At 36.5% G+C, this 24,669-nt stretch overlaps 2 protein-coding genes across 17 annotated transcripts in view; one reads left to right on the plus strand and one right to left on the minus strand.

Annotated features, from left to right (window-relative positions):
- The window catches only part of LOC139981045 (TNF receptor-associated factor 4-like), a 78,835-nt gene extending 73,650 nt beyond the window's left edge, over positions 1-5,185 (plus strand). For all 13 annotated transcript variants that reach the window (XM_071993162.1, XM_071993165.1, XM_071993169.1 and 10 more), the window contains one exon: positions 94-5,185. In XM_071993162.1, the coding sequence (XP_071849263.1) occupies positions 94-726 (633 nt within the window). In that variant the 3' untranslated portion in view covers positions 727-5,185. The remainder of the gene's footprint in view (positions 1-93) is intronic.
- Positions 2,990-24,669, minus strand: part of LOC139981044 (paxillin-like) — a 65,110-nt gene continuing 43,430 nt past the window's right edge. For all 4 annotated transcript variants that reach the window (XM_071993158.1, XM_071993157.1, XM_071993160.1 and 1 more), the window contains 7 exons: positions 21,789-21,924; positions 19,191-19,320; positions 15,500-15,636; positions 12,864-12,981; positions 11,210-11,383; positions 10,561-10,791; positions 2,990-9,265 (listed from right to left, as the gene is read on the minus strand). In XM_071993158.1, coding sequence (XP_071849259.1) covers positions 8,999-9,265; positions 10,561-10,791; positions 11,210-11,383; positions 12,864-12,981; positions 15,500-15,636; positions 19,191-19,320; positions 21,789-21,924 — 1,193 coding nt within the window. In that variant the 3' untranslated portion in view covers positions 2,990-8,998. The remainder of the gene's footprint in view (positions 9,266-10,560; positions 10,792-11,209; positions 11,384-12,863; positions 12,982-15,499; positions 15,637-19,190; positions 19,321-21,788; positions 21,925-24,669) is intronic.

The following is a 24,669-nucleotide window of genomic DNA, read 5'->3' on the forward strand; positions in this document are numbered from 1 at the left end:
TATTACCAAAGAGAGATTCAAAATTTTGTCTGTGCAATTTGATCGAAAACATTTGTTTAATCTACCTTTTTTTGCTTGATGTTATTTTTTCAGGGTCCAAAGTTCAACATGGATAAACATGTCGCCGAGAGCACCAAGGAACATCTGACGCTGATGTGTAAATACGTACAACAACAACAGAAAACCATCGAGAGGCTCCAGGCCCAGGTCAACGAACTATCTCTGAACACGGACGGACAACTCCTGTGGAAGATCGACCGCTACTCGCAGAGAGTCGCCAACGCCAAGTCTGAATCCGAGATAGAACTCTGCAGTCCTCCGTTCTTTACCGGTCGCTACGGTTACAAGCTCCAGGTCTCCCTGTTTCCCAATGGTAACGGCTCCGGTGAGGGCAGCCACCTCTCGGTCTACGTGCGCGTGATGTGCGGGGAGTACGACTCCCTCCTCAAGTGGCCCTTCACCCACCCCATCTCCTTCACGCTGCTGGACCAGGCAGACAACTCGCCGAAGCGAATGCACATCAAAGAGAGCTTCAAGCCCGAGCCGACCTGGAAGAACTTCCAGCGACCCAGCAAAGACGTTCACACCTTAGGTTACGGCTACCCGACCTTCGTCTCTCACGTATTCTTAAAGACTCGGCATTACGTGAAGAACGACGTGATGTTCTTGAGAGTCAAGGTGGATTACACGAATGCATCCCCAAAGATAATCAAGACCGAAGAGTAAGAGCGTGCAATATCGAAAAAAGAAAAAAAAAAAACACTGGGGATTTTACTGTCAACTGCAACGGCAGTTTTATGTTTGGTTCCCTCGTCGCATATTTTTACCTCTGTTTTTTTTTTTTTTTTAATCAATCTTTCAGTATTTATTCCTTCTTGATTTATCATGATGAATGTCTATACCTTTTTTTCTTCTTTATGTTTTGCTTGTTTACTTGTTCATTTGTGTTGTTAATATATATTTGCCTATTCTTGGACCATTTTTTAAAAAAAATTCAGAAGGAGAATACAGAGCCAGTGTGTACAGGCTACTGCAATAGTGAAGAGAATTTTCTGTTCTTTGTTGTAAACAATTTTTCTTCCAATTTATATATGTAATTAAACTTTTAATTGTACATTTTTTACCCACCATGCAATTGGGCTTCCAGTTTAAACTTCTAATCTATTGTTTTGTTAATTCACCAAAGCATTGTACTGTCTTGAAATTATGCTTGTTGTTTAATATTGTTGTAAATCTTTGAAAAAGATTTTCATCAACTTCTTTTATCGTAAATATTGTGATGTGTTTGTCCTGATTATGATAGAATGTCTTCGGTGATGTTTGGTCCCACCCAGCAATGCTTCTGTATTGTTCCCATGATAGCCCTCCTTGGCCCATGCTACATAGTAGCATTGCCACAAAGTGTGATATCAACTTGAGGGTGAGGGATTTTAGTCTTTATGACAATAATTGCAATATTCACCATGTTATTTGAACTTTGCATTGTTTATTAATGATGTCGATAAGCTAACAAGTTTGATACCAGCATTGTTTTGTGTTTAGGACATGCTCAGAACACATCCATAGTGTATTTTTGAAAAGAACATACCAAAGGCATGTAAGGTTTAAATTTTTGAATCAGTTTGGTATATTTGCCCCTTTAAATTTTAATTAAAGATCTGCCATTACTACCTTACCCTCATTATTGTTAAAAGTACTTCTCATGATATTTGACACAGTGATTTGTAGCTGAAGTTTGCTTACTCTTTTTGAAAAGGGCAGAAAGTATACTCATATTAGATATTTTAATTTGCAATTATTCAATTTTCTCACTCATTTTACGATGAGTACTTCGTTTTCATTCTTAAGTAATGACCATTGTTCACAAAGCACAAATTTTTTGACTTGAGACTTAAAAGTAAGTTTCTTGAATTTATTTCACTGCGTTTGTTACGTTCATCATCTTGAAGAAGAAAAAAATCAATATGCACCAGCTATACAAAATGTTTGGAAGACAGAAATGTGAAGTAATGTTGTGAAAAGGACTTAGGTTTGTGGACAAGAATTTAAAAGTATGTTTGTGGACGGTAATTTCATGAAGGGTTGTGGACAGGAATTTCATGTAGGTTTGTGTTCAAGAATGTAAACCTATGTACTGAGAACAGGAATTTAACATTAGGGTTATGGAGTTTGACTAAAGTTTGATGTTCCTGATACAGGATTTTCCCATACTCTACAGGAATTTAAATCTTGTGGAGTAAAGAAAATTGCTTAGTTCTCAGCAATGTTGGATCCAGGATTTCTCTAAAAGGAGGACTCCAGTATTGATAGATACCAAAGTTAGTGAATAAGAAAACATTGTTAAAATGTATAATTGTGTCCTTCCTTAAATTGTTGGTGGCCCTCCTTAAATTGTTGGTGGCCCTCCTGAAATTCCGGGCTATGGGCCTGAAACGGGCAAGAAAAAGTTGTGAAAATCACCAGCCCGAAGATTTTAACGTCTTCCACATCAGGAAGTCAAAAATATATTTTAAATGATCTGATTCCGCTCTCGTCTATAGAGGATGGGATGTAAAAATAAGCTGCAAAATGTATACCTCAGGTGAACCTCAATTTTAATTTGATGCACCGATTTTCATTTAAATAATTTCAAGTGTGAGTGAAATTCCTCTGTGAGTTTGGTTCTCCAAGGATTTTCAGAAAGGGCTTGTAAAAATTCTGAAGGTATGTTGTCTGTCAAATTAAAACTTTGAAAAATGACTTTGTTGTTGAATGTGGAAATTTTCCAATCTCAGGCCAAGTTAAAGACTATGAAAATATACCTTTAGAAAACTCAACTATGCTGATAATTCAAGACAAGGTGTTCTTTTGATTTTAATACGTTATATTCTTGCAACGTTGAATTTCAAAGTTGAGATTATGTCTGAAAATTAAAACAAACGCACAATGAAATTACATGTTTATGCTGTAGGATGCCTTTAGACATTATCTTATTTAAAGGGTAGTCAAGTTTTCAAGTTCAATTATGATATAAAACTGTGATACTTTCAATCTCAAAAATGCAATTTGTAGGAATTGCTTTCAAGTTTCACCAGGTTGCTTAGCGTATATGTTCCTGGAATATTCTTCTAAGTATTTTCATATTGATATTCAGCAAATGAATTACATTACAAAGTTCTCCTTATTTATATATTTGCTAAATTTCAACTAAATGCATCTAATGAGTCAGGAAACTTTAATAGAAGATTAAAGTCTTACTTTCAAAAGCAAGTAGAACAGGACCCTTTTGAGAGACTCAAGATGCTGTTTTTTTATATTTAGATGGTAGACAGGGAGATGGGGGGGGGGAGATAGGGGAGGTGGTAGGGAGGGATGTGAGAGATGAGAGATAAGGGAGGGGTGGGAGAAAGATAAGGGAGGAAGTTTCCACTTCCCTCCCTTCCATCCTGCCAATGGCTGAAATACTCAATGCAAACAGGTTTAAAGTATCTTGAAATCCTTGCAATAGACCACTGAATCTACTTAGGTATGTGTACTAAACTATTACAGTCACTTACATACAGATGTGGTATGGTAGCCATGTTTAAGTTACTATGCAAAACTAGAGGTGAAAAATTAATACCTAATGCTCAGTATTGGTGAAGGCAAGACATCAATTTGTGGAAGGCTTTAATAAGTGCTAGACAGAGGCAGAGTAAAATAAGGATGGATAAGGAGGGGGGGGGGGAGGTAAATTGTGGCCTAACTTCATTTCTGTGCTACCTTTCAGTATAAGTGGTCGCATGGTAAGTAAGTTACCAGTGAGGGGTAAAACTTGGGTCCTAAAGCTGCTGGGATATCACAAGAAGATTTGGTATGATCCTATTATGTTGAAGCAGTATGGCAAGAACAGATAAATGTTCTTTTTGAAATTATGTTTACATTATTCAGCACAAAGTTCTGTTCATATTATCAGCAATGTTTGCAAACCATCATTATGTGTATAAATACATATTGTAATATAATGAAAACCTCCTCTGAGTTTTGTTCTTATTTTAATATGCTTTTCAAGTTTGTATATTTAATAATTGGAGAGTGCGTGCGTGCGTGACGTTTCGATGCTAGCCTGACCTTTGTGACGTTAGGTATGAGTTTACCATATAAAGGGAGTATAAGAAAATTGCATAGGATATAAAACTTCAATGATGTTTACTACAGAGGATATGTAACCTAGTTTGCATATTAAGGCCTCAGCAGGTGTATTCGACAAGGGTGTAGAATACCTGTAAGTTAAAGTTTTGGTTATAACTATTTTAGACACTGCTGCTCTCGCATCACTGGGGTTACATCCGTGTAGACGTGAGATCTAATTTTAGGGGTTCTTGTTATTAAGTAGAACTGAGGGATACATGTTATTAGACTAGCTTGGAAAAGGGTGTAAGCCATTATTACAAAATATAACAAGCTCAAAGGCAAACTGAAAGAGAAATAGACGACAAATTTAAATTTGACGGAAAACCTTCCTTTGACGATTGAGCCAAGTATTTTAATTTGCCGGGACGTGTTGTCTAATATAATTGTCTTCGATGAATAATTTAGAGGTTCATATTCTCTTAATAAGTACTCTTTTAAACTTTTGGGCAACATTAAGAGATATTAAGAGAATGGTTTTAAGATAAAAGTGACAAGTGGAAAATAAGACTCTTGACAAATACTTTTTAAGTATTAGCAAGCAGTTAGTACTTTTTATTCTTACAAATTTGAATAAGAAAAAAAATCCCACATCCAAAACACACAAAAAAAGGAGAAAAAAAGATGAATATCAAATTATTATACATATTTCAATTAATTATGATTAACAGCTTTAAATGGCAAAGTTTGATTTTAAAGACATGAATATTCATAAATAGGCTTTTTTTTCACAAAACCTATCAGCATCTATACTTTGGTTGAACTGCATTTACTTCAAAACATGAGGAAAAAAGAGAAAATAAGTAATGAACAAGATTTGCCAAATCTACCATGATGAGTTTTAAAGTCAGATAGCAAGACGAAACCATTTCATTCAAAAATGTTTTCATAAACACACCATCTCATATATTTCCCTTCAAAGCAGTACATAAAGTGGTTAACAAACAAATTCTACACACTGCATTTACAAGTGTTTAATCACCAAGGGATTTTTATCTAGCTGGATGGGGGGGGGGGGATCGCAATGTGACCTTCCTCAACATCAAACACGATCCACCTAGAAGTATTTTGTAGTTTTGTTGCAGTAATGACACATGTAGACTGTTAAACTCTGCTGATGAAACAAAATGAAACATTTAGCTTACTTTGCAATAAGAATTGGGGCTGACAATGCTATTATCATCAACCCCTGATGCTATTATCATCAACCGCTGATCCTATTATCATCAACAGCTGATGCTATTATCAACAACCGCTGATGCTATTATCATCAATCATTGATGCTATTATCATCAACCGCTGATGCTATTATCATCAATCATTGATGTTAATATCATCAATCGCTGATGCTATTATCATCAATCGCTGATGCTATTTCATCAAATTGATGTTATTATTATCAACGGCTAAATGACCAGCTTATCAAACCTTTTATCGATGAGACAAACAACTCCCTAGACTTTACAGAAAATTGTAAAAATTGTCAAAAGTGAATTTTGATGGAACGGTGGAATAAGAAACGAAACCAGCTTATGAAATCCTTGTCAGTTTACATTTAGATATTTTTTTTTTTTAATTCAGAAGTATCATGTATTTTAATATTTCTTATTAATTTCTTGGAAAGAAAATTTAATAGCAATTATATCAACATTCTATGACTCTGTGTCCCTAGTCAGGTGTTTGAGCAGGAGATGGAGAAATTAACAACATTTTAATTTTTTTTTAAATTTTACTATAAATGATTTCTACTGACATTATGAGAAAGATGATAGTTAAGCATTGGTTTGTAATACATTAAAAGATATTTTCAGAATAAATTGTTGTAATTTTTAACCTTTTGGAATCTAAACTGATCTGGATTACCAGCAATATTGTTAATTTTTTGGAGGAAAACAAAGTAAAAGAAACAAATCAAGATCCATTATATTGTGAAGTATCAGTAGAGAAACCTACTATAAGAAAACTTAAAAAATCAATATTTTTCTCATCTGTACAGAAAGGCACAACTATTAACTGAATAAATGAAAGTCCATATTTGACTAAAACCAATTCACAAAAATGAATTATATGAACAAAAAAATAAGAAATGACAGAAGCAATTAATATATACGCAAGTTTTGAATCAACTGAGAAAAAAAAATTATTAAAATAAAAAAAGAATTCCTTCTGGATGATAACATTACCATCCAATCAAGGCTATAAGCTAGGATAGAATTGATTTTGTAAATTAAGATAAAAAATACCAAATTGGGTGACTGCCTTGTCTAGACATTGGGTCCATACATGCCTAGATATGCATCACAAATGATGATAAAGATGGGCCACCACATAGGCCAAAGATGGAGCACACACAATTAGATTGCTAGGATGGGCCCATTCATATCCTAGAAGGACCCAAGTAGATTAGATGGACCTAACATACCTCCACGGGTCATACATGCCTGGATAAGCTGATGGATCACACATTCCTGGTTGCACAACACATGCTTTGATTGGCCATACATGACCTGATGGACCTTAAATGATCAGATGGGCCATATATGCCTGGAGAGTCCAGAAATGCCTAGATGGTCCAATTATGCCTAGATGCCTAAGATGGGTCATGCATGTCAGATCAATTCTTGGATTGGTCATATTTAAAGGTTATTTTCACTGTTCCCAGGAACTTCAAAAGTAAATTTGCTTCCAGGGTGTTGCTGGATACAGCTTTCACTTGTCAAATTGTTCCTAATGAATTAATTAGTTACAGCTAATCAACAATGTTAGGTCTTATGATGTAGCCAGGCAATGACACAATTAAACCATGAATGATACTTAATGTATGCATTCATTCTTATTATCATGTACTTATTTTGATAGGTTCATTGTAGTCATGGAGACTAAGAGTAGATTGTATCGTTTGAAATTAGGAAGGTTTCACATTTTACCTACTTTAGCAGAGGTTTAAGTTATAGTATGTTCACTTCGGAATGAGAAAATGAGTGTGAGAATAAAAGCCAGGCAGGCCTTCCTCACAATATCACTGTACGAGTCCTCTCATTAATTCCAAGATCACTATCCTAACCACTCACTCACACTGCTGCCCAAATTGAAAGTAATTATTTGCTCGTTAAATTATGTATAAAAATAAAAGAGCTGTTCTTAATGACATCTGAATGGTTTCTGGCACGTTTACTTTCTTTTTACAGCACACTTAAAGACATTTATCTGACGACCGTTTTTAACATCACTACGACAGAACTTTTCAAAAGACTTTTGAATTTACAATGCACTATTGAAAATGGAAAGTTTTGCTTTCCCAATTTTATGGTTTTGCTTCTTTTTTGTTTTTTTGTTGTTGATTGAATGTAACCTTATCATAAAATTTTATTGTAAATCAAATTTGTTATCGAAATACCTTTGAATGTCTGTCGGTTGAAATTTGAAGTTTGTTACTTCAACAATGAGAGATGAAGAGAAGATAAAAAATTATATTAATGATAAGAAATATACAAAATAGTGTTGTCTTATTCTACTGCAGCATTCAAGAACAACAGGTACAACTATATAGCTTCAGCATTGTTTCCTTTCCTTTGTTTCCTTTCCTTTGTTTCCTTCCCTTTGTTTTCTTTCCTTTGTTTTCTTTCCTTTGTTAACCTTTATTCCCTTTGTTTCCTTTCCTTTGTTTAATTTCCATTGTTTCCTTTCCTTTGTTAACTTTCCTAATGAAAGCTGCTCTGCAAAGAATTGCTTCTGTTGAGCAACATAGAGGCTTTCAACAACTGTGTGCCATGTCTAACAGTTTTTTATCCATTTAAAATGTTGGGTGCAAGCCCTGTCACCATCAGAAAGAGTAGTTGACAGATTTAGATGGAATTTGAGACGGTAACTGTTTTTATGGGAGAGAGAGCACACTATCAACTACAGGTAGTTGCATACTGACTACAAAATCACAAATCAAAAGTGAAAATGCCAATTAATCCAACGTTTTACTGACAAATTAAGACTACACAGACTCATTTGAGATCAGAAACACAATTTTACAGCAGCTTATTTTGGCTGTGAATGCTTCTAATTTTTATTATCATGTTACTTGATACTCCAAATACCATTAAAACTCAATTCATTGGTATCATTAGTTAATGTTCATATCCAAAAAGGTAAGCAGAAATTTTGGAACACTTCATGTTTTGCTCTCTGCATGTGATTTTTATGCCCATGTCAAAAATGCTGAAGCGAAAAAAATCAAATAAACTCGCTAAATTGATGCCATTTTTTGCTTTGCTTGATGCAAGCAAATTTTGCAGAGACCGAACGTTTCATCATTTGTGAACTTTAGTTTGAGTGATATTTGGTACAAATTATTGCAATTTGGCACAGGAATGCCAAAATGCTGAATCACTGTGTCACGAGATTGTGCTTCCATTCTTACAGAAGAAAGCGTTTTAATAATTCTTTCATATCAGAACATATCAGATTTATATTACAATAAAGAACAGAACCTTCATTCTCATCATCATCTTTAAACTCTAATATGTAACGCTGAGTAAACCAATGCTCATTAATAGTTGACCTTCTCAAAAAAATACTATGGTTTCCACTTTTAGCTTCTTTAAACTTTTCCTTTCAGTTTTGTTTGCCTCAAGAAAAACACAGAACTGCTGCTAAAGATCACATTTCTAAAAATCAAACCACTTTTTAATTTCTCTTTTGTAAAGCTTCTTTTTATTTATTGAGTATTTATTTTTTGTTTTTTGTTTTTTGATATCACTACATTTTATATATAAGCATTCTCGTTAATACCCAACTTTTACATAAACAAAAAAAAAGTCAGTTAAAAATATAAAAAGGAAAAAAAGGTGAAAACAATTTAGCTAAATAACTTTTCAAAGCAAGTATGGCAGTAGGGTTTATCGTTCTGTTCTTTGAACGTGCCTTTGTTTAGCTGTTTCATGCAGTAAGAACAGACAAAGTGCTCCGGGTGGAACTTCTTCTGCATGGCAGTGATGCATCGTCCAGTGATGGGCTTGTTGCAGCCAGCGCAGAGGGAACCCCTCACTGCGTGATAATGGATCTCACAATACGGGATGCCATCATGGTCGAAGAAACTGCCACCGTTGAATGGCATGCGGCACTCCTGGAGAGAAAAAGAGAGCAGACTGTGAAATGTGTGTGTGTGTGTGTGTTTAATAGAAAATTATTTGAAAGTTTGGTGGAAGTGGCCATAACTATTGTAAGTGTGTGTGTATGTTTAATACAACTGATTTTAAAGTTTGTTGGAAGTTGTAGTGTGTGTGTATACAATTATTTGAAAGTTTGGTGGAAGTGGCCGTTACTATTGTAGTGCGTGTGTATGGAATACAAATGATTTGAAGGTTTCATGGAAGTGGCCATATTGACATAACTATTGTAGTGTGTGTGTTTAATACAATTATTTGAAAGTTTGGTGGAAGTGGCCATTACTATTGTAGTGCGTGTGTATGGAATACAAATGATTTGAAGATTTCATGGAAGTGGCCATATTAACATAACTATTGTAGTGTGTGTGTGTGTGTTTAATACAATTATTTGAAAGTTTGGTGGAAGTGGCCATACCTATTGTAGTATGTGTGTGTTTAATACAATTTTTTGAAAGTTTGGTGGAAGTGGCCATGTGGCCATCACTATTGTAGTGTGTGTAAATGAATACAACTGATTTGAAGGTTTCATGGAAGTGGCCATATTGACATTACTATTGTAGTGTGTGTTTAATACAATTATTTGAAAGTTTGTTAGAAGGCCACGTGGACATAACTATTGTAATTTTTTTTACTTAAGAGGAAACTTCCAGAAAGTTAGTTTCCAGCATAAGTGGTAGGAATGGGTCTTAAAGTAACGAAACTGCCTATATAAGGGTGACCGAGACATCTTTACCTGGGAAAAATGACAGGGAGTTAGTTATTCCTTGCATTTCCCCCAGCTCCATAATTCCAAAATTATGCGTTGTGACCAAGAGTGTATTGCCAAGTTTTTAAGGTAGCTTCACAAACAGGTTAGGGGAACACAGAACTATATGATCGATTTAATTTACCATTTAATTTCCTTCCAGTCACAAAGTGATTTGTATCCACAGTGTTGATAAATATGTGTGTGTACTGTTGTTTACTAACTTCCAGTCACTGTACAATTAACTGCAATCAACTTATTCGATGTGTAATAGATTGCAATTCAAATCAATCAAAGTACCGTTGAATCCTCAATCATTATCACGTACTACATATTGGGTGACTTAGAAATGCGTGGCAAACTTAAGACTTGTCAATTCAAAAACATGGGTCGTCCAGGAAAATGTTGGGGAAGCCAGGTCCTAGATTTTCAATTTTTATGACTTCAATCAGTCTGGTGTCACGAATATTAAAATCCATTTATCATGAATCTCAGATAGGGACTCACCCCGCAGACAAAACAGTCTGGGTGCCACTGCACATTCAGGGCAGTTATGTAATTATCCATGATGGCACGATGGCATCCGCCACACTTGGGTGCAAACATGTCAAAGTAGTCCTCGGGGCAGTAAGCCTTGCCGTTCTTCTCGTGGAAGCCGTCTTTGCCAAAGTTCTTGCCGCACTGAGCGCAGAAGAAATGTTCTGGATGCCAGGTCTGTTCCAGGGCAGTGATGCATGTCTGAGAGAGAATGAAACCGAAAGAGAAAGGTATCATCGACAAGGTACTAAACCTGGCTAAAAAGCAGTGTAGAGGAGGGTTATGCTAAATTGAGTGCAAGATAATACCAGTCTGATGTGTGATCGTCAATCTGTGACATCACAACTTGGATATTGCACCATGTATTAATTCAAGTTTATGAATAATTACTTTCAAAATAATATATCTTACAAACACAACAAGATATCAAGACAGGGGGAAGTGAACCAATGTTTGCTTCCTTTTTGTTCATCTGTCCTATTTTTTTTTCTTCTATCTTTTGGACAATTTTTTATCCCTTACAGTAGACTGGAAGACAAAATATCACTGTAATACGGAGATGTGAAAAAGCGTGACTCTGTGAAGAGCAGTATTTTCAAACGATATTCCCTTTACTTACACCTAGTATAGCACCGTTGCAATAAGCGCAACGCGGAGAGAAGAGGTTGTGGTAATCATTCTCGCAGTAAGCCTTCTCATCGCGCTCGAAAAAGTTTTCCATTCCCAGCTCCTGCTGACAGTGGTTGCACACAAAGTGCTCGGGATGCCAGGTTTTACCAAGAGCAGTCACAATCTGAGGGAGAGAGAGGACACAAAGTTAAAGGGGAAGCATAGTCCAGTGTTTGACAATGTGACACTTATACGTGGGAGAAAAATAGCGACTCAAACCCAACTTAGGTCTTTAGCTTATATAAAATAAGATCTCTATGATTAACAAATAACTCCATCGAATTGGCTAAGAAATTTTTTTTGCTTCGTTTAGGAGATATCCTATTATCTCAAGTCGTCTCTGGGAGTTGTCATCTTGACAAATCTGTGATGCGATATTGTGGCTAGGTTTTGAAACCTGTTTATGCATTTCTTTGTTTTTCTCCTCAGATTTTCAGTGTATAATATTTACAGTGTTGATGCTGAAACCAATGCCATCATTAGGTCATATTAAGAGCTTGAATATTTTAGACAAAATCCATGTTCAACAAGAAGCTTAGTAATGATCTTAAGCGCAGGTTTCGTAGATCATATGCCTTGATATGACATCACACACACCCACCTACTGTGATCAACTTCCTTAAACATTCAGAGGTTCTGACGACAGTCAACGAAGGTTACGATCGACCGACCATATCCGGAGTTACGGACAAGATCTCCTGGAGCGGTTTTCAAATACGGTGTGAATTTATAATTCTTTTCAATTCAAGTTTTATACTATTTGTCACTGGGATATTCCTTCAATTACCATATAATTGCTATATAATTACCATATAATTACCATATTAATGCAGGCTTTCCAAATGGCATCAAACTCATTGATTGTGATGTTGCCCGACATACTATATCTCCGGTTTAATCATCAAATCTTCCTCCCCACAGAAGACTACTCTAGTAACCCTTAGCCTAGTTTTAAATAACCTGTGTTGTGCAACCATACTTTATGGCTGCTCATGTTATCATACATAGACTGTCTATTAGGTCTATCACACATTCATTGATAGATGAACAGTACATTTATACTAATGCAGCTATTTCCTGCTAACTGACGATGAACTCATGAATGTAAATAACCTAAACACTATGTGGTAAATTAATACCTGGTGAGTTACTTTCATTGTTAAACTCCAACAGGGATATGACACGAAGATAGGAATAATGCAGTTAGGAGGTACAACATGCTGGAGAATGAATTGGTGTGAGGCCAAACAGCTGCAAAAAAAAAAAACTTGAAGGAACAACATCCAAACCAGGAAACTGGATGTGTTGGGGATGTTGGGTGGGTGGTGGTTTCAATGCCCCCGGGGGGGGAGGGGGTAGATGGATTAATAGTGGCACAAAATACAGGAGAATGAATGAGAAGAACCATCAAACAATCTAAGGGTGTACATGTTCATGTACATGAGGGGCTACTACACCGGAGTACTGTATGGTACATATAGTGCTAAATAGCAAAAGTTTTGGCAAAGCTGCTCAAATTGGAATCTTCATCTTTCACAGTACTATTCTCTAACTAGCAGATATTTTTTCACACGATTGTTTTCTCAAAGACATAATTTGATTACCTGTCCGACAATCTGCTTGTTGCAAGCAGCACAATGGCCCTTGGCCACTGTGTTCACTCCCTGTCGGCTGACGTCCGAGTGTAGATGGCCTAGCATTGAATCAAGCTGATCTCCACCACTGTTAGAAGAAAATAAACAAATAAATACATAAACAAATAGATATTTATATAAATAAAATGAATTTAAATAAAATATATATAAATAATATATATGAATTGTAGAATATGAGACTTCAACAAGCACAGTAAGAAATTATACAAAGCTGTATGTTCCAATATTTCGCCGGTTAAGGCTTTATCAAGGAATGAGGTGCAAACTACCGACTCTGTGTATATAAGTAAAAACTTTAAAACCAATTCCCCTGAGCTGAAACGCACCAGCGAACAAACTGGTGCGTTTCAGCTCAGGGGAATTGGTTGGTGTCAAAGAAAATATTGTAGTGTCTTGACCACAATATGGAGCTTACATAGTGAACACGTTTTGCTATACTCAGAGCAGGGGAAGCAATTAATGACTGGAACAGTTCTCTATCTGCTACGGGAATATATAGAGATATATAGAGGGGGACATTTATACGTATGGTTCTAGACATAGTGATTGAGTACAGTACATAGCCCAGTATAGAACCAGTACAGTTAATGAATGGAAAGGTTCATTAATACATCTGCCCGCAATTGCATTCGATCAATGTTTTCGTATCAATCCAAGACAAATAACAAAGACTGGACACCCTGTTTTTGCTTCAAATTCTCATTCGCTCGATCTCAGCGATTGGGCAAAAGTATTTGTGAAAATAGTATATCGACATGACTGTGTGATTATTAACAGTACTTCACAATACTATCAAAACACAGTTTGTAGAGTTAGGGATCGGTTAGTTCCTGTTTATAATGGAATGCATAATGAGGCTTTACTGAAACTTCATATTAATGAGTTACAGTAGCTGAGTTTACTGAGAAATAAACAAAATAGCTATTCCAGGTCAACAGCTGCACAATTAAATTCACACAAGCTTAATTTCACAATATACACCTTCCATTATATTTTTAGGTTACCGTCACTGGGCAATGAGTGAGTTTATGCCATTCCAAGAGGTTTGCTAAATCGATTTATGAACATTGAAACTTTTCACATTTTTTTTTAATCTGGCGGCGGACTACTCGAAATAAATTTAAGCTTCCAGAGAGGGATTTTCAAGCTTCTTCTTGTCATGCTTTTTTCATAGTTTTCTCCAAAATTCTGTTAATTTTCTTCACACAAAACTATAGAGAGACTATGGGGGATCTTAACTGCTTTGCTATGTTTACTGCAGTATTAAGGAATATCACAAAATTCACCGACACCCAACCAGAGAAAACAGCCCAATATCACATCTACCGTGACAAATTGAAAATGTGGACAAAAAAATTACCAACCAGCTGCATATATAGCCATTATCAATTGCAAGTAACATTAGACTGATTACATGCTATAGGCAGAACATATGTTATTGCAGACACCATAACTGACAGCCGTTATCATAATAAATCATTTTACATTTTAATAAGCGGGTTTCATATTTCTCATTTATAGATTACAGACAAAGGGAAGCAATCATTTTCTTACTGTGTTTTTGTGTTGGCCAGCCAAGCTGATCATTTTTTTTTTAGTACCAGCAGAAATCTCAAGAATACATTTATCAGTTATCTACAATCATATGCGACATCTGTACTGACTGTAACCATCATTACACAAATTGATGACGACTATTTTATGAACTATGAACATATCTAGCATTATTTTCATCCAATAGTTCCAATGGATGCTACCCACAGTTTTGAGGAATCTGAGATATATGACATAAATCCAGTGACATCGCCAAAGGGTAGCCTAGGGGGGGGGGGGGTAGTGCCCTCCCCCGAAAAAGTGTGCACCCTCAGAATGGATTTGTAGTGTTAAAAATAAATACTCAAACAAAAACTTTATCTGCCTCAATTAAAAACATAAATTTACTTCAAGTTGCAAAATATAGCACCAGATTGCATCTAAGGACCCTTAATTTAAGGGAGACACCCCTTCCCTTAGACCCCTCCCCCTGGACAGCATTCACCAATAAACATTGTGGCCCCCTAATTATGTGATATGCCTCCCCACACTGTGTTCCCCAAGATTGAAATGTCTGGCGACGCCACTGCATATATTCACCTCCAGTCTAGTCATCTTGTGCATGTTAAGTAAAAGCATATATCGTGTAAGAGTACATATATATATACTGATGTTGTAGGAAAGTATGTAAGATACGCTGCATCAAACAACTCATTTTCATCGATTATAAATCTACATTTACACAACACAACATTACACGATCCAAATTAAGCAATAATTCATATTAACAGCTCTAGGTATAGTCATAATTTTATCAATCCAACTTCCTTTTTTTCTCACTCCAAGATCTAAAAGACTTAGATACCTTTGGGACATTTCACTTCCTCGTAGAAATAGAATGGTGATCTCGACCTCACCTGAAGATGGAGCGACATGTTTAAAACTCTTGTTTCAAATTATGACCGGGACAGAACTTGAGAAATTTTCTCTGCTTTGTTTATTTTCTCTGAGGAGATTTTTAAAGATGATGGATGTTTGAAGTTTTAACTTACGGTTGATCTGGTTTCTGACTGGGGGCAGCGTTCTGTCCGTTCATATTGACCTGCTGTGGAGGTGGGGGAGCTTGAGACCCTTTCATCGGTTGAGCATATTGTGGCTCCGAATCTTTGGGTGGTGATGATGATGATAACTGTCGGCAAGGAAGGGAAAAACAAGGAAAATGTAAAATCATAGTCGTGCCTATCTTCAAACGAACAAAACAGAGAAGAAGAGAACCGCAGAGGAGACACCCTTCACCACCCCACCCCCCACCCCCTCCCACTTCCTACCTCCCGGACGACCAATTTTTCTCGTACGCTCCCAGATATTGCATTGCACCATTGCATATTCCTTGGATACGACTCTGTAATTCAAACCAAACCAAGTCCAGATGGCTACTGACAAACATAGATCTGAAATATAAAACAAAGTCTATAAATTTTTCCACCTCTAGACACTTTGGATGGTAGAATGAGAAGGAGGGGGGGCATCGACCGGAGGTGACCGTTACGTCATAGCGGGAGTACAGTGAATAAAAGGTTACCCAGTTCACTCTAGACACGGTAGATCGAGTGCTGAGGTAGTGAGAAGACAGGTAAGTGAAGAAACGAAAACAAAAAACTATTTATTGTACTTAAAGCAGCATTTTGCGTCCTTTTCTATGATTTCTCTCAACCTCAATGACTCTGGCACTATGCCATAACGACATACACAACTAGTTTATCTATTTAAATCTTACTTCAAATGGTGGCATAAAAGTCGAAAAATTTGCAACTTTCAACTTTGATTTTCTCCAAGATATTTTCCGTTGGGATCCCAATAAACCTTGCCCATAATATGAATATTTAAACACTACGAACGTCATTGACCAATACCTAATACAACACTATGCTTGATTTGTGTACAGTTAATATGGCAGTTGTACCAGGGAGTTCCATAACAACTCCCTGGTTGTACCAACGCAAAGTCTTGAATCTATTTCTAGCAACGGCTCATAAATAAATCTGCATCTCTGATTGGTTGAATTCAAACTAGTGGGTTTGGGGGAGCTGTATGCGATTAATTTTAAATGTGGAATTTGTCGTGGACACTTTTCTCATTATCTGCAAATATCCTTAATTACTCGCCAAATAACAATGTTGGGAGGGAAAAACTGGGCTAATATCTTAGTTTGCTGTTTTGTGATTGATATATGTAAAAAACTTGATGGACATGTCAATAAAGTAGAAAACGGCGACCAAACGCAAAATGCTGCTTTAATATGCTTTGCAAACTTACATATTTATATTGACCAGGAAATACTTCATCAATTCAAAAGTGTCACAACTCTTACCAACCTGAAACATGTATATATGAAGAGCAGAACCTTGTTGCTAACACAGAATCTAAACATTGTCATTGCGAAATGATAAAACACCATTCATAGATACAAAATGTGATAATGTGTAAAGTTCACTCATTAAACATGAGTTTCGGTATGAATGTAGGCAAGTTTATAGACAGACAGGACTGTAACGTTGCTAACCACTTAAAATAGGCCATTCAGGAAATAAAATAAACAGGGTAATTAATAACAAATGGATAGTAGTCAGGAAGCATGAATGGTCAGGAAATACTAGTCATGCTGCATAAGCAAAATGTTAGGTGCTAGTTTCCTGTTTGAACAAATTTCAACTTTCTCCTCCTCCTCAAAGCTCATAATTAGTCTTAAATTTCATAAGCTGTCAATCTTTCTCTTCAAGTATCACTGTGTGTTTCTTGTTATACTTTTTATATTCCTATATTTGGGAACGTAACTGATAAACAATGAGTCACTTTCCAGGTTTAACTACATTACGCTCTCTCCTTTACTTGAATCAGACACGGCTGCAGGAATTAGGTTTTCAATGCATAGTCATTTGATCACTTCCTGGATACTAACGCTACCCTATACTACCATTCCCTCAACACACACTCCCATCTGTGCCCCCCCCCAACCTGCCATCACCCTCTCTCTCTCTCCCCGTCCCTCTCTCCAGCGATGGTACTGTCGTTCGTTTGATTCAAGAGCAGAGACAACTGATATAAAAAGACATTTGTTAAACAGTTAAAGTATGCTAAGATTTAATTATTAAACCCCTCACTCCAAATATGACAGCCTATCCTTCTTCACGATAAACATTCAAGAGTCTGCATTACCTGGGACATTCCGATTTAAAGTTCATCCCAGCACAGGGGAATTAAATCTTTATCATCACATCATCACAAGATCCACAGCCTGGTTAGCACTGACAACCACAGAAAGCTGTGACCTATATATGGTCACCAATCTCTCACACACACTCACAAACAGATATATCCTGTGTAAAAATAGTTCCTCGATGCATCACTCTTGATTCCACTTGGAAATGAGACTTTTCTGAAAACAGAAATTCTTCCAGTATTTCCTTGTACAAAGGTTCTGATAGATCTAAAAAGATTGACAGAAGCTAGGGCAATACAAGTTCTGTCAAGCTTAGACCAGTTTAAGTATCTATGTAATTTAAAAGTAAGGGCTATCTAAGGCTATCTAAGTTAGGGCTATATAAGTTAGGGCTATATGTTATAAGTTAGGGCTATCTAAGGCTATCTAAGTTAGGGCTATCTAAGTTAGGGCTAAATGTTATAAGTTATGGCTATCTGGACTGATGGCATGATGAAGGGGCGAGTACTCTCTATGAACGACACATAGCAACTCCTCAGTTTTATCAAAGTATCACCTCTCTTTCTGGTAGCATGCATACTGAAATTGTGCTTAGTAGACATTAAGGTGTCAAAATAATCACCTGTGATAAATTAGTTCACAGAAATATCTTGTGCTCACCTACGAATGGTGAGTTCCATTGCAAAAACGTAAACAATGTCGTAGGTCCAAAAGTTTAATATATTCGTGCTGTATGTTCTGTACTTATAACGTACATAATGTTCATGTATAATTACGCATAATGTATACCAGGGCTGAGATGCTGCTCTGTACAAGGGATTTGTACGTAACAACTCCCTAATAATACAATCATCTAGGACTTAGTGAGAGGCAGGATTAGGAACCTTTCGTCTTGAAGATTATGGTTGTAGCCGAGTCGACAATTCCAACCGAACAGAAAATCTCAGTAATATCGATGTCGCTGGGAACTGAGTGAAGTTTTTTTCATAACAAATAGTCTATCTGAATATTCATGTCGTATCTAGTTTAGGAGAGCTCTGATTGGTTTTCAAAATTACTACCAGATCGGTAGTAGAAATATATAGGTTTAAGATAAGACGTGTGTTTACTAATTAGATCTTCTGTCCAGAGTCTGTGAAGCGTATGTAGAAAGGGGAGGAAAATATAACAGCCGTAGCATCAAGTTCCTAGTTTTATGTAGGGAGACTCATTCGCCTCGCTGAATAGACCCTACAGTATCTGACAAGCAAACCATGTAACCATGATGACAGTGCTAGGTTATCCACCAGGCAGATGAGGTTAAGTGTCTAAGGTATCCCAAAGTCAAGAGGTAGCTTTAAAAGGTAAAAGAAGCATTCTAAACACTTCCAAGCAGAGACATCCAAACCTTAGGGTCCCCCAGAAGATGTTAAGGCATGTGTGCCCTCTTTCGTAGATTTTTTTGTGTTAAAAACATTTTTTGGGACTACTAGAACTTGAATAATGTATGCAGTTGGTTGGAAATTTGGTTATAATATACTGACCTGGAAATCAGATAAAGAAGCCATCAGGTCATCTAACTCTCTTGTGGCCGAAGATGCACTACGAGGTGCGGGCTGGTTGATTTGTGGCTGTGATGAGACAGGGGCCTGGCTGACTTGCTGTGATGATTGGCTGTAGAAGGAGAAAGAAGGAAAAACAAAAGTACAGTACCTCTGATATGGAAAATATCTTGATGGTGCCTCTGAAAGCTTTACCAGAAATAGATAATATTATATATCCATCACGATGTAGACACTCCTTAATATCTATGAATCACTTTAAATTTATGAAACGGAGCTTCAAGAGAAATTCTGCTTGATCCTATCAACTCCGATCAACTCACAATCGTTTCGCCGTTTTGAATTTAAGCATCGCTGACGTCCATTAGATGATTTCTCTTCAATAATGATATATAATCGACTGGAAAAGCAAGATTTTGTAACGTAAAATTCACAAAAATAAACAGGTTTCTGTGTCCAACAGGATGGAAGACGACATCAATATCGTGACAGTCCAATGCGGAATAACAGTTGAAAAAAAAAAAACTGTGTGCGATTGTTCACAAGTTTCTGTTTCTGTGACGAAGTTATGAGTGCCTATATAGAATATTTAATTCAGAGGATTTGGTATCTGCCTACAGATTTTAACATTTTTCACTCTCAATTTCATACTTACTAACGACTTTCTCTTGAAAAGTTAAATTTAACAATGATGCAATGAAAACCTTTCTTTCACTTTTTCTTTGCTGTTTTTAACCAAAAAAAATTGGCCCTTATAAAATGAAATTATTTTTTAAATGGTCTTGAAATGTGAGTTGTTGTATTCAGTATTCAACAGACCAAATGCAGTGGAGAATTCGCATTGGCATGAATGTTGGGAAACCGCCCTAAAATAACAGTTTTTTAGAAGTAGAACAAATATGTTTTGGCCTCCCTTTTCCACTGTTCTGGACTCCCACAAAACCTTTTGGGGGGGGGGGGGTTGGGGGACTTCTGATTTAATCAGACCAATTCTATAAACGATAAATTCACCTCATCTCACCCTTTTTGATTACACTGTGAATTACCTGGCATTGTCAATTCTTTGTTATACACCCTGGCACCTGATTCCATGCACTTAAATATTAGAAAATAAGAGCTGTCTAGGTTTACCTACCCTGCATTCTTACATGATTATGAGGGTCAAAGATCAAATGATTTATCACCTATGAGTAACTGGCAAACCATGCAAAGTCTGCAATACCTTACTACTACTACATACCAGAGATGTCTGTAGCATGAAGCATACAGTGTCATGCACACCAACCATTAAAGCAGCCTTCTGACATGAGTTTGATTAAATCTTTTTCTTGGGGAGGGGGGGGGGGGGAGCGGATAGATTCTTAAATCTCATAAATGTTCTAGTGCATTCATATTTCTATGATTTTAAGTTGCTCTTGAAATCAGTTCTGTTGTGAAATGTTATGGATACTTTCCTATACCCCCCAATGTCAGGATGGTAGTGTGTGTGTGGACCTTGCCACCCCATAATTTTCAACACTAATGAAATTCAAACAACATTTAGCATTGGTGTAACTCCTATCATGCTTCCTACCTCCGCCTCCCTCCACCTCCCCCCCCCCCTTCCCTTCCCATCTTAAACCAGTGTCATGATCTCTCATTCTTCAACAACTAGAACAGAATTGGTTGATTTCTCAAAGAAAATCTGTAACACAAATTCCGGTTAATGTTTCCCTTTATTAAACTCGAAAAAAGACACAAAACTCTGTTAGATTACAGTCAAAATCCCTGGTCTGCAAAACCCTTGAAGACTGAACTACACTTTAGTTTTTTCCTTTTTTTTTTTAGTAGGAAGGGGGGGTGGGGAATTCCTTCTCATGAAAAACTGCTAATGAAGCTATCATTAGGTACTTATCTGTAATCTAATACAAACAATGTTAACCACATATATACATTATATGTTCCCTGCTTGATATATACCTCTGCTAATACTGTTTAATAAATCCATCTGTCTCAATTCCACTGCTATCATCAAAATTATCACACTTGACATGATTTTCCAGAGACATTTATAACCAGGTATGACTCATACTGTAAGGAGTGTCAGTGCAATCCACTACTGTAGTACAGTCTTAGTAGTAACAGAACATGGAATGTTTAGCCCAGGTCCCTGGTGCGGTTAGTTAGTACAGGCCTGTCAAATGTATATTTGTATAATATAATATGACACTGGATGTACAAGTTTCAATTTCATTTGTTATTCTACACTTCTGAAAGAAAATAACTAATAAAGATCTCAAATAATCAGAAAAAAATAAACATCCATATTATAAATTTAAAAAAAAAATCAAATTGGTTAGTTAGTACAGGCCTGTCAAATGTATATTTGTATAATATAATATGACACTGGATGTACAAGTTTCAATTTCATTTGTTATTCTACACTTCTGAAGGAAAATAACTAATAAAGATCTCAAATAATCAGAAAAAAATAAACATCCATATTATAAATTTTAAAAAAAAAATCAAATTGGGAAAACATTGTCTCTAAAGGCTAAGTCTTCTAGCAAAAGAATTGTCCTTTATGTTAGAGATACTTACCTAACTGTAGCCTGGTATGGGACTGGTTTACTCTTCGAAGGGCTTTTTGGTTTAGGAGCGACGGCAGGCGGTACTTTGCTAGATGACCCCTGAGCAGGGAATTGAGCCGGCTTGGGAGGAGGGACGTCTGATGGTGCTGGAAAAGAAAAAATACATCAAAACATCAAAAACATAATTTTGACAAGTTACTTATTTCACCACATTTTGATCCCTTCACGACACAAAGACTGAGCAAAGCAAAAACCCCTGATGTCAACAAAACTTGAACATGATTTACAACGATTCATTCCCAGATATCACTTCATCACTTGTCAGACTTTTACAGGCATACGCAGGATGTCCACATAGCAACAAACATAAATTTCAGTAACCGAAAGAAAATATTTAAAAACACAAACGAATCATCTGCATGTTGCTGAAAGTTATTAGTTTAAGAGGAAGTCTTACATGAACAATTCTCCATTTTGTTCAGCTTGACATTCTACATATAACAACAACAACAGCTGTACACAGACAGAGAGACAGACAGACAAAGGGACCAGCAATATTCCTGAAACGGTGCTCGCTGCCTCCTTATTCGAGGCAAGATTCAGTGCGAGGGATGATATGATTCTGGCAAACATACCCAGCAGATCTGCGTCCAGGTGTATCCCATTTCACGATCTAATTACAGGACACGCAGATTCAGTCTTGGAAAAAACTCACTTGTTCAGTGCATAATTTATTGGCTAAATTACATACAGGGTACTTCGAAATGCAATGTTATTTATAAGGAAGTGAAAGAGTTTCCCAGGCCCCTTTGAATTATCTAGCTAGCTTATGATCACTTTCAGAGAAGAAATACACCCGATCTAGCACTTCCTCAGCAAAGCCAATAGTTGCCAAAAAATTGCTTTGTTAATATAGACTTAACATATTGCTATTAAGTTCTCAAATCGAGAATTCATTTTGATCACTCTGACCTCCATAGATAGCACCTGCCAGATATGTACTGTACAGAAGTTAATGTTACGATTCAGTATGATCCTAAGAAATAATGTGGAAAAGCTCGGCTAGTTAGCGTCAGCGCCACCAGGTACACACTGAATCTAAATACTGAGATATACAGGATGCAACTACACTCCTAAACTGATATATGGTTATTTCCTTTAACGTAGGCCTACATCTAAAACGATGAGAATGTTCAGTTCATGTTTTAATGCATTGTAACTCCACCAAAAAGGAAAAAATGAAGCTAATTAGGAACAAGGCAAAAACAAAAAACCATGAAAGGAGAAATAGATACCTACATTTTCATAAATAGATTAGCGACACAATACACAGAATATCCTTGTAAAGTTGATCCGAACACTGAATGTACACTGTTTCCAATGGAGGACCTAATGTCATATGAAACTCAATTATAGCACATTTACATATGTACAGCAATAAACAACTGTTAAAGCTTGTAAAAGCTACTTTCAGGTTCACAGCAGCGGGCGGTCCCTTCTATGTGCTAATGCTTGTTATGATTAGTTTCTTTCTATTGATTGTTAAAGTATAAACAGTACCATAAATATTATTCCTATCTCTATGTTATAGTTAATAGGAAGTTCACCTTTGATATGAGATTTTGTTGTAATCTGGGTTGATTCAATGTCATATCTCACATTTTCGGTGAAGACTGCTAAGGTTAGGGACCCTACTACCTGATACTTTTATCAACTCTACTGTGTTTCTGCCATAATGATGCGTCAATCATTTAAAATTCAGTCTCTCAAAATTATAGTCCACACATTCAGTCGAACTTTCACCTGCTGTCTGTTGTCAAAGTCATTGCAGGGGGCGCTGGGGAGATTTAGCTCCCCCACCCGACAACCCCCACAGAACATTACAATACTTCCTAGTACATGAATATATATATACATGAATATATATAACAGGTATGGACAGTACAACCTAAACAGTCAATAATTCTTCAACATTTGTTTCAAATGTTGAAAAATATAGCAACATTTTGCATCTAAAAAAGCAACCATCATTTATCAAAATTGTCTCAAAGGGAAGGGCAACCCCCCCTTCCCAAAGATGACTCCACAAACACCTAGGCCAGCCCCCTCCCCTGTCCCCTCCATGTAAAAAAAAGGTGGTTGCATCCATGAGGCATTGTTGTTGAATAGTTATGACATCTCCCTTAATTACTCTTGAAGTGAAACTGTTCGTCAATATAAGGCACTTTTATCATTAAGTTCACTTTGATGGGTTTGCTTCCCCCCCCCCCCTCCCTCCAAATACCAAAAACAGGACAGCTTAACTGACCTTGGATCCAATCCTTGTAATGCAAAGACAATATGTACCTAGCAATTGCATCCCACCACACAACATATCTTGCTGGTATATATATATATATGTATATATATATATATATATATATATATTTATATCCCATTCTATAGGTTCAGGCTGACATTTATGTTATCATTCAGAAAGCAACAATGGTTTCATAAACAATTTTGGGAAAACACATTCCTTACCTTCGTCACCTTTGGCATTAAACCCCATAAATTCCTGATTAAAAGAAACAAACTTTCCAAGGCCCCTAAGGGGTATCAGTCTGGTGGGTAAATGCAACTAATACAAGGACTCAACGAATTTGATTTACACAGAATTTCAAACTAATGACACTTGCATCTGCATGTAATACAGACCGTATATTTAATTGAGGTAATTGCTGACAGAGTGACAGTGTCGGAGAAGATATTGAATTCAATATTGAAAAAATACAAATCGCAGGAGACAGAAATACTCTGGAAATCTTTACCAGTTGACCAAATTTGTTTTTAGTTTACATTGATCTTGTTCCTCACAACTCCCCTTCTCCCTCTCCCCCTTCCACTCTAGT

This window comes from Apostichopus japonicus, chromosome 15 (genome assembly GCF_037975245.1).
Source record: "Apostichopus japonicus isolate 1M-3 chromosome 15, ASM3797524v1, whole genome shotgun sequence".
Lineage (NCBI taxonomy): Eukaryota > Metazoa > Echinodermata > Holothuroidea > Aspidochirotida > Stichopodidae > Apostichopus > Apostichopus japonicus.